This window comes from Xiphophorus maculatus, chromosome 7 (assembly GCF_002775205.1).
Source record: "Xiphophorus maculatus strain JP 163 A chromosome 7, X_maculatus-5.0-male, whole genome shotgun sequence".
Taxonomy (NCBI): Eukaryota; Metazoa; Chordata; class Actinopteri; order Cyprinodontiformes; family Poeciliidae; genus Xiphophorus; species Xiphophorus maculatus.
This window is the reverse complement of record NC_036449.1, coordinates 7850877-7861256: the sequence shown is the minus strand read 5'-3', so window position 1 is coordinate 7861256 and position 10380 is coordinate 7850877. Positions and strand designations below refer to the sequence as shown.

At 43.6% G+C, this 10380-nt stretch overlaps 1 protein-coding gene across 3 annotated transcripts in view; it reads right to left on the bottom strand.

The window, feature by feature from the left end:
* Nucleotides 1-1339: 1339 nt before the first annotated feature.
* Nucleotides 1340-10380, bottom strand: part of sema5b (semaphorin 5B) — a 236644-nt gene continuing 227603 nt past the window's right edge. For 2 of the 3 annotated variants that reach the window (XM_023336501.1, XM_023336502.1), the window contains 3 exons: nucleotides 8418-8462; nucleotides 6758-6963; nucleotides 1340-4034 (listed from right to left, as the gene is read on the bottom strand). In XM_023336501.1, the coding sequence (XP_023192269.1) occupies nucleotides 3858-4034; nucleotides 6758-6963; nucleotides 8418-8462 (428 nt within the window). In that variant the 3' untranslated portion in view covers nucleotides 1340-3857. The remainder of the gene's footprint in view (nucleotides 4035-6757; nucleotides 6964-8417; nucleotides 8463-10380) is intronic. The other variant, XM_023336503.1, reaches the window with a different exon arrangement.

Below are 10380 nucleotides of genomic sequence, written 5' to 3'. Positions count from 1 at the left end.
CTCCTGGCTGCCAGCCAGCCAGCCAGCCCGTCTCTGCTCCTGTTTGCAAGCAGAATCCCCCCACTGACAAATACTTCCAGCGGGCCCATTAATAACGCTCCGTAATTGAGAGGTACGGCGTAGAGTTAACTGAACCAGGACGTCGCGTTCTTGTGCGTTTATGGGTTTCAAGCTGTGCGTTGGAGCTGCTTGGCCTGACAGTCACTGTGACGTTGAGTCGCAGTGAAACACAAATAATGTTCTTCTCCGTTATTTATGTGAGGGCTAAAGACTGAGAGCGCTTTATTTAGCGACTCACCTGCCTGTGACAGAAGCTGTTCTTCGGCTCCGATCTTGATTTTCCTGCGCAGCAGCAGCAGAATCATTTGTGGTGTAATGATAAAGCGCTGGTGTCAGGGCCACTGGCACCAGCAGTGATCCACGGGCTCTCTGCTGGACACACCCTGACTACTGGATTCGGTTGTCTCATCCATCTCTTCCCTCCCCACCACCACCTCTCTCACACAGCCAAGGATTTTGGCGCTGCAGTCATTTGTTGTCTCTGGATGAAACGGAGAAGATGCCCTTCTGTGACACGTTTTAAGCTCAGACTGTTTCCACTTACCTGCTGGGTAGAGGAGCACATTTTACAGGCAGGGTAGTCTCTTATTTAAGTGGACTGAATGATAATACCACACCTAATGTGATTTAGCTTTATTATATATTTCCCCTAATGAAATCCCTGCTTTGCAGTCGATGCCGCTGCTCGGTCTGCTACTCCCACTGCCGTATTTCACCCGACACATCTGCCAGTTTGTGCAACAAGGAAGTCCAAGATGTTCATCCAGCTTCCTGGTGGGATCAACCTTTGTGACGTTTCACATCCAAACTGGGAATTAAAGTGAACCGTTCCTTTCAGAACGCGTGCCTCTTTACGTCTTCGAGAGGACAGAATTAAAAGTATCCCGATCATTTGAAGGCCCTAAATCAACCTGAGCTGTCACAAGATGAGACGATGCATTGTTTCCTGCCAAGCAGCTTACTTTGCAACACCGAGCATGCATATGCGGTTGTAAAGATTGACCTTACCCTGTTCGGCGGACGCTCACTTCGAGTCCACCATGAGCATGAGTGGACCTCAGCACAGGATGCCCAAGTATGTGGGGCCTTTAACCAAGGCAAATATTTGCTGTTCACTCTCACATCCCTTAAATAAGTTAAAACAAAACATTGACGTGTGAAGAGTTTTTAACTCAGGCGTCCATGTTCATACTTACCTGTTTTTCACTCAGGGTCCCGGTCTAATCCGCTGGATAATCCAAGCGATTAGGCCCACACACCCAGCTAGCCATAACAGTGATGTGTTGGCATCAAGGTTTATTGTCCTTAATCATGTACAATATACAAAAATATAGGGTACAAAAAAGTTCACAGTGTCTAAAAGGCAGTGATTATAGTCTACACGACAGGTCTAACAGTACACCTGGTAAGTTGCATAGAAGGGGCACAGAGCCTCACATTGCCGGGGGCCGGAGCTCAGAACGACCAATCGCGTGTAGAGCTTTTAGACCGGGGCCAATAGAAAATCAGAACGATCAAAATGATCCGTTTGTTTCCAGTTAGCTTATTTTATTTGATCCATATAGTTTTTGATTCCCGTCAGTGGTACAGCCAGTCAATCTCGTTTGTTTGGGCAGCTGGGGGAGGTCGCGTCAGCCGCAGGCGGAGGTCACATCACGGAGCTCCGACCCCAAACAAACCGCAGGGTTTATTGTGTACTTAGCTGCTGCACTTTTTTTTTTTTCTTTAAACAACTATAAGGCTTCTCTCTTTTTTTATTTTTAAACAAAATGTTAGCTATACAATATACAGAGTCATTTACACATTCCTCTTCAGGGACATTGAATGGGCAGAAGGCTGATGCTCCTATATACAGAGAGAGCTCTCATGTCATGCATGTACATTAGCTTGAACTTGAGTTAGCCTGGCCGAGTTAGCATTCTTTGATCAGTGAAAATGCCCTTTTACAAACCAAGCTATAAATAATGTACATTCCACCAAGAGGCGCAACGCTTGACTTACGATTAACATCTCGGACGCGAAACAGAAAAAAACAAGCTGAACATCTGAAGAGTGACAGAATTTGGAAACACACACACAGATAAAAACCGCCTCATATGTATGAAAGCATTTACATGGTACAAAACAAAGCAACCCTATAGTTTTCCTTTTTTGTTGTATTTTTTTCTCTTTCCACGCTAACAGTTCCCACTTTCACACATTCATTTTCTTCTAAGCAAGCATAAGTTTTTTTTATTTTTTATTTTTTATTTTTATCTTTTCTAATTTCAAGTAGGGGGTGAAAGGAATTGGTTTCGTTAGTATTCATATAAAAGAAACCCCCAAAAAAGGAGACTTTAAAATCCATTGTTTTATTTTTGTAACATTTCACGTGGTGATGATGCATTTGTTACGAAAATGAAATTAGAGAAGCAAGAATTATTAATCAGTTATATTCTTATTTAACAAAATATTCTCCTTCTATGCTACAGGTCGTTGTGAACAGAAAACCGCCGTAAAAACGAAACATTTAGAAAAGAACAAGTGCCAGTCTGCTAGCTTATTCTACCGTCATAGAAAAAATAGCAACAAAAAACCCCGATCCAGTTCTTCAGCACACTGGCCATATTTGATATGACCACTGAACTATTTAGCACTCAGTAGAATTGCATTCATTCAGTGGAGAATTAATTGGAGAATCAATCAATCCTCGTCTTCGGGAGTCCTCGTAGTTCTCGGATGAAACAAAAAGAGAGGAGAAAAACAAAACAAAACAGAAATGGGAACAAAATTCACCCCAGGCACCCGCGGCATTCCCAAAGCTTTTGCAGTTCCGAACAGCCCCACCAAATTCCCGGCTATGACCTTCATACAAGCACCTCCTCGTCTTCCAAAACGGGACGGGGACTTTGATGGAAAGCAGATTTAGACAATAATTCTCTCCAGCTGTGGGTGACGGTGCTTTGTGTGAGTTTTCCCAAACAGCCTCACAAAAGCTTAATCAACTTTAAACTTCTTATCTTTCCCGTCACGTGAAAATACCAACAACGGGGAGGACGAGAGAGCGAGCGCATTTCCTCTCCCACTCCACCGCGCTGATATCGATCTGTAATTTATTTTGTCATCGGCTTCATTCAGTTTTCTCTTTTGCTGTCGTTGCCTCGCCCTGCGCTGTGCGGCGCGGACGAGGAACACGTGTGCCCATTGTTCTCCGAAACTGCTTTTGTGGTTGAGGGACTCAAGTTCATTACAGGCCAAGAACGTTGTTTGTAATGGAGAGCCAAAAATCAAAAAGATGTAAAAAGATGTTTATCCTGTAAAAAAGTTTACTTTTTTTGTTGTTGCCCCATCGGTGTTTGGAGACGGGGGTCGTCGACCCGGCACCTGCACCGAAGCGGTCGCGACAATCTCCCCAAAGCCAGAGTTCGGCCTTTTGTTGACTTTCTTTTCACTTGTTCCCCACATAAAGCGCTGGCGTTGACACAGCGACATCCCCGACAGATTCCTTACAAAAACACACGCCCCCCCCAGACTGGTTGCATAAGTTCTTGACTTCACCAGGAGCCGGGCTTTTGTAGTCCGAATCCACGTCTCTCGATGGGAAGTTCCAAAAACAACCCTGAAAACACAAACGCCACCAGGCAGAAGAGACTACGGGTTCAGGGAGGTGACGGCGTAGAGCACAGAAACGTTGCCAAGCGCTGAACAACATTTCTGTTTGCATTGGTTCACTTATGTCACCATGGTACCGGTGTCCATTTGGGGCTGAGGGGAGAGAGCGGGACACGGGTAGTGGAGGGTCATCGGCGGGCTGCGTCTCAGCTGTTGTTACTGTTGTTGTAGGTTCTGCATGGTGAGGGGGAGGAGTTGGGTTGGTAGTCAAACTTGCCGAGTGGCGTGGGATAGTAGGTGGTTGTGTAGACGTTGGTCTGCTGTAGCGGCGTCGGGTAGAAGTTGGATCTTTCGTCTGGCAGCAGGTTGTTCTTGTTCAGTGTCTGGAATGAAACAACAGAACGAATGACGAGTTCAACATCTGCTCTTTTCTTAGTCAGCCATATTTGTTTTTTGTGCAGCACTATTCTACTGTAATACAACTTTTACTGTTTTCCTGTTTCATATGTTACAATTAGAGAGATGTTTTCAACTTTCTTCAAATTAAGAACTTTATATCTGTGATAGGATCAAACTTGTAAGTTAACTGTTCAACTCTTCCTCCAAATGTTCTATAGAATATAATTCAGAACTTTGTGAAGGCTGCTCTAAAACATTGGCTTTATTATCCCAAAGCCAATTTGAAATCAATGTAGAGGTACAGTAATGGTCTATGTCCCCTAGGAAAACCCATTTGTAACAAAGCTTTAACTTAATGTTCAAGATGGCGGATGGTGGCCTCCATGCTTTGCGCTCTCGTACTTTGAATGTGAGTTTCTTTTAGGGTGTTTTCACACCTGACAGTCCGGTAGACTTGGTTTGATCGGGGAGCCAAATGGTAACATTTGTTACATTTTCAGCTGGTGCGGTTTCACTTTCCCACAACAAACCAACTTTGGTTTTAACCCTTTGAAAAACCTGTTCACTTCCTCGCCTGTGGTGGTGCTGCACCAAAAACCGCTGAAGGAAACAACATGAAAACCTCTGTAGAAGACATGAGTGCTTCACAAAATTCAAACAAAAATGGAGTGGCATCCGATTTTAGCAGTTGTAGGATTACTCTCATCTTAAAAAAAAATCCCAGAATGCCCTGCTCTACAGTCCGCTTCCTGCTTTTGCCGCGGTCGTCAGTCCGCTTGGCATCGACATATGCATGCAAACCGCGCCAGAGTTCACTTCAGATGGACCGACGTTTGAGGAGTTGGTGTGAGAGCACCCTTACTCTTTGCTGCTCTTCTCTGGCTACTTTCACCCAGAGAAGGACTCCGAAATCAAAATGTCCTCTCTACATATTTATTCTCCAATTTGCTAAAGGCGCAGTGCTCTGTATATGATGTACCAGAAATGAAGACAAGGTTAACAGGAAGGCATCCTTGTCAAACTTTAACAGCGGAGACCGTCCACACCCTCGCCCTCAAGCCATCTGGCTAATGTCCGCTTCCTGGCAAACGAGAAGGTCAAACTGCTGCTTGTAGACTCAAAGAACTACAGCACACGGAGTTTTCATCTAGATAGCTCTTTTATAGCTCACTTGACTCAAGTGATGTAATCTCCTTGTGGTATAGAAAACAGACATCTGGAAAATCCTTAAAGTACTATTAAGCATAACGAAGAACATACTGTAGCTACAACATGGACTGCAACGATCCATCGCTGTAGGTCAGTAGAGAAAAAGAATGTCTTGATGTTATTGCTTGTGTATGTGTGTGTTTATAAGCAAACAAAATCAAGGTAACAAATCTAATTTGAATCAATCGTACTAAGTGCTCTAATACATAGGCTGACAAGTATCTAATGGAGCAATCAAGAATAAAAACGAGTCCAAAGCCCACGTTTTATTTTCACGCCATAACCAACTCGCAAGTAAAAGCCGAACATTTTCCAGGGGAAGCTTTGACTAATGTAATCCCATCTGAACAACTCTGGAGACCAAAGCAGGCATATAATCAGGTTAGAGTCGGTGGAACACACGGTCGGGGAGCTAACATAAATTGGCCTGGAGCCGAGGGAACCCGCCGCACAAAAGTGGCGTTGTGGTAGGTAGACACCGCCTGTGCATCCGGCGGGGTCCGGACCCCCCCACCCCCGTGTTCGTTAAAAGCTAATGAGTTCCGCTTTTAACACCGCAATGGTTTTCGGTGCCGTGTGCAACCAACCGCAACGGTAACCACGACGATTCGGCAGTTCTGCGGCCGTCGTGGCACAGAGAGCGGGGAATCAGGAACGAGCCTTTTCAGTGCCACGTTTTAGATGTCGGGCTAAAAAACTAATTGAATCGGGATTCGGTCTGAGACGGACCTAACCTCCGCAGTATGTATTTGTCTGCTTTTCATCAAACAGTTTGATTTGGGGGAAATTATGTTACTCGTTATTGAATTGCACTGAACAAAATACCACACTGAGTCATGCCACTTTAAAGACAACAAGGATGCTCACCGAGGTGCTGTACAGAACAAGACAAAGCAGAATTAAAGGAAGACAGACTAACGGTGAGAAGCAAGGAGACAGCCAGATTAAAAAAAGTGATAATAATAATAAAGTAATCCAATAAATGAAACAAATAAAATCAGTCTCAGGCCACAAATGTGACCCAAATCCCATTTTTTCCCCTCCTATGCGCCCCACATCCAACTTTCACATGGCGGTTTGAATGACCCAGTTTAGATTTTTTTCACCCCTCACTCCAAAAATAAATAAATTAATTAAAAAACATCAGATTTGTGCCTCTTTCATATCTGGTACTAAGTTGGATACTTATCCTGGTTCACATCCAGAAGAGGCTGCAGCTATTAGCTGTACTTCCTAGATCTTAGCTTCCTTCATCTCCTTATGATCTTGTCATGCATCTTGTGTCACATCATTCATTAGTGTGAATGACCAACAAAAATGAAAACAGATTTCAGCAATCATTTGGAATTGAGCATTAAGACCTGCTATGTGAGCATAGTCAAAGTCTCATGTGGGATGCAGTATTTAGGTAGCCGAATGAACACAAGCATTAAATAGAACCGGACGCCACGTGTTTTGCGTTTGGAGAAAGATTAGGTGACCAAACATCCGCTCCTACCTTAAACTCCATGGGTGTGTACTTCTCGTTCTTTGGTGTGGTGTTGCCTTTGTAGTTGAGGTGGTTCGGCGTGGTCGGGTGAATGACGGCGGACTCCTGCGAGGGCTTGTGGAACCGTTGGCAGTAAACGTAGATGAGGAAGGACAGCAGCCCCGCTCCCAGGAAGCAGGAAACGCCGGTGGCGATTAGGTGGATGGAGGTGAAGGCTGACAAATGAAAACGACACGGGAATGTCAGCAAAGGTCTGAAATATGTTTTATTCAGGCGAGGAGATTTACATATCACCCAATATCGCCGTAACGATCAGCATATTACCCTTTCACAAAAGTTGGTACTCGGGAAAAAATTGGTGTGCTCTTCAAGTCGGATCGGTATGCTGTGATAATTCATCCCGACGCCACGACTTTATTCCCATTTTATGAAGAACAATTTCTTCTCCTCTGGAGCCATTTTCCTCTAGAACCGGTTCAAAGATGACATGCAAGGCTGCTTTATCCATTTATAACTCTGTACGGTCATCTATAATTGGTTGGGGTGAAATTTGAAAGAGCGATTACGTCATATGCCACCGTCCTATTTGAATTTTTTATTCTTTTTTTGTAGACATAAATGAAGCAAGAGGGATGGATCTGACTGAGAAAGCAAGGGCCAAATTAGGAAGTAGCTAACAATAATTTCCAACCTGGGATTTGTAGGGAGTGTGTGGGGTTTTCAAAAGGAAAGGTCAAAAAGAAAACCACAACAGTTTCCGCCGGAGTTGATCTAGTTTTGAGGCGATGTACAGATTTACCTTCGCAGGAAAAATCTTTGTGAGGGAATGAATTACTTTAGGAGTTGCTGACGTTGGCGAGTGCAACTTTCACATTTCCACCACCTTGATAAGTGCTAATGTCTTCTGTAAAATGTCAAACTAAGATAACTTTAAACATAATATTAGCAGGACATGCCAACAGCTGAAGATCTGGGCAGCAGAGACGATATTTCACAGTAACGCGTCCTGGGTGACTTGGTGACAAGCGCCGCTCCTCTCCAAGTCTAAATTAGTTAAATTTACTTTAAATTAATATTTAGAAAAATTTGCCTTTTTTTTTTTTTTTTAAACATTCTGCATTTAAGAGGACATAATAAGGAAACTCTACTTTTTACACGGCTGGTTCCATTAAGTTCCCACATGTACAATATGCTGAAAAAAACTGTTTACCAAAACATCTATTTTGACCTGCATTCAAGTGTTATCACCTCAATTATGCTGCTGCTACCAATGTTACTCTGCTCCACTATAACACACAACAGCTGCTAAATGCCTGCTTGGAAATTTCCACGCTTGGGTTGTCAGGTAAATAACATCTGAATGATTTATTTCTTTCACAACCTGCTTTCAACAATTATTCAGGGAACTTTGGAAGGACCGTTTTATTATTATTAGTATTTTTTTTTTATCTTTAAGTCTATCGAAAAACAAAAATGGACCAGACTCGTAAGAGCGCGATTCTGTCGCTGGAATTTGACAGCGAGTGAAACAGCAAACATGAAAATGCGCATTCGATGCATGAAAACACACACGGCGTTCCAGACATCTGTGGGAAACGAACAGGGAGCCGGAGGGGCAACGAAAAACCTGAACATGCGCTGGGCTCGGACGAGCCGTTAATCCACTTACCTCCGCATTGTTGGTCCTTATCAAAACCAGACGCCGGGAGAATGACTGCGGAGAGGAGAGGAATACAAGTCAGACACACAAACAGGCATGCAAACACACACACACGCCGACACATGCATGTGTTCACTGTGCCCCGGAGAAACGGGCTGCAGAGCACAAACGCCGACTGTGAAACATGCAGGAATGAGAACATGAAATGAGGAACATGAGAAACTGAAACGAGTTCGCCGTGTTGTTGTGCGCAGGGTCCATAGGGATCAGTTTTAATTTAATGTATCGGTGAAACCTGAAACTCCCTCCCAAGTTTCGCTGGACCTTTCTTTACTAGAGATGTTTTACACCAGGAAAACAACTTTACTTGTCCAGTGCTTCCTGTCTTTCTGCAAACTTTTCCCCCCGAAGCGAACAAGCACGTGCATGTGTGTCCGTGCGAGTCAACGCGTTTAATTGCAGAACCGCATTTGCTGATTAATTTTCTTTGCTAATATTTCTTCCTCCTCCTCCCCTCCCTCTGCAGGAGACCTCCACCGATCCTTCCACGGCCTCACCGAAATGTGCAATAAAGTCTAGTGTGATTTGCTGTTTGTGACGTCCCATTAATATTAATCGCCTTCATCTCGGCTCGTTAGGGATTCAGAGACTGGAGGGTCCCGCGCTGGCGGGCCACGAGAGATCATTTCGGGAGAAAGTTTCTGAGATCCGCATCAGCATAACAAGGTGTGCTGAGGGCCGACCGGGTGAACTGCTGACTTACTGAATTGCACGCAGACCTAATTATGCGCAATTAACAAACAGAGACCGGCTTACAGCGCCAGCATATGAACTACACACACACACACACACGCACACACGCCCACACACACACCCCTACTCGCGTTTGTGTTTACCAAAGCTTATGACAGGGGATGACAGTGGGGATGAATTTTAATCACGATGACTCGTATTGAAAGACAAGACGAGTCCGAGGGGCTAAAAGGTGAATCCAGTGTTTTGTTTTTTATTTTTAAAAAAGAAGCTCCTTGCAGCATTTTGTAAGGAGAAACAAACAAAACAATGCGTTGAACATACAATCATATGACTAAGAGCGATCGAAACAGTGACTTCAGAGCACAAACTACTGCTTGGACCAAACTGCTTATCCATATCTAGATATTGCTGGACCTGACCTACGACTAATGTAAAATACCCAGGAGGTTTTCAGCTTCAAAAGAATAATACTGGTAAAATAAAAAATAAAACACAGTCTTTCTTTCTAGGTGAACGGAATTAGAGAGCCCTTTGTACATGTCGTCACCAGCGGCGAAAATGTATGAAAAGAATTAAAATAAATGAACTCCTTTTAATGATGTGTGGGATGACACACATGTTTAATGTGTCATCTGGTGGAATTAAATATGCAGTTTTAATGCAGCTGCTTATACGGATGTCTTGTTTTTCATTGACCAATAGCACAATGACTAGCCTTCAAAACAAACGCACCCGTTTTTTAGCTTGTTGAAATTTAGATTTTTAAGTCAATCAGAATTTTTAATGAAATTTCTGAAGGATTACCCTTGCATTTTACTCCTGAGGTAATACAAATATTTTAGAGGGACCCATTATTCTGACTCAGCAGGCGGGAGAAGGAACCATGTTCACTTTTAACCACAAACAGAGATTCGAATGGTAATCAAACTCCCCGTTGGAGCAATTGCACTAAGAAGTGTCACCGATTCACCTTGTTTGAGAGCTATAAGAGATACAAGAGTATTTTCTGTCCTATCGTTACAACATAAACATGTAAATATAGCTAAACTCTGCAGGAACCATGTGCTTTGATCTGCTGAAGCTACAAGGCTCAGATCTTGTGAGGAGCAAACACTCCAGGTGAGAAACTAAGGGTGAAGATGTCGAAAAGCACCAGATTCCCCACTGATAATATTTTTGGATTATCTGTGTTACCAGAGTATCAGACTCTCCCAAA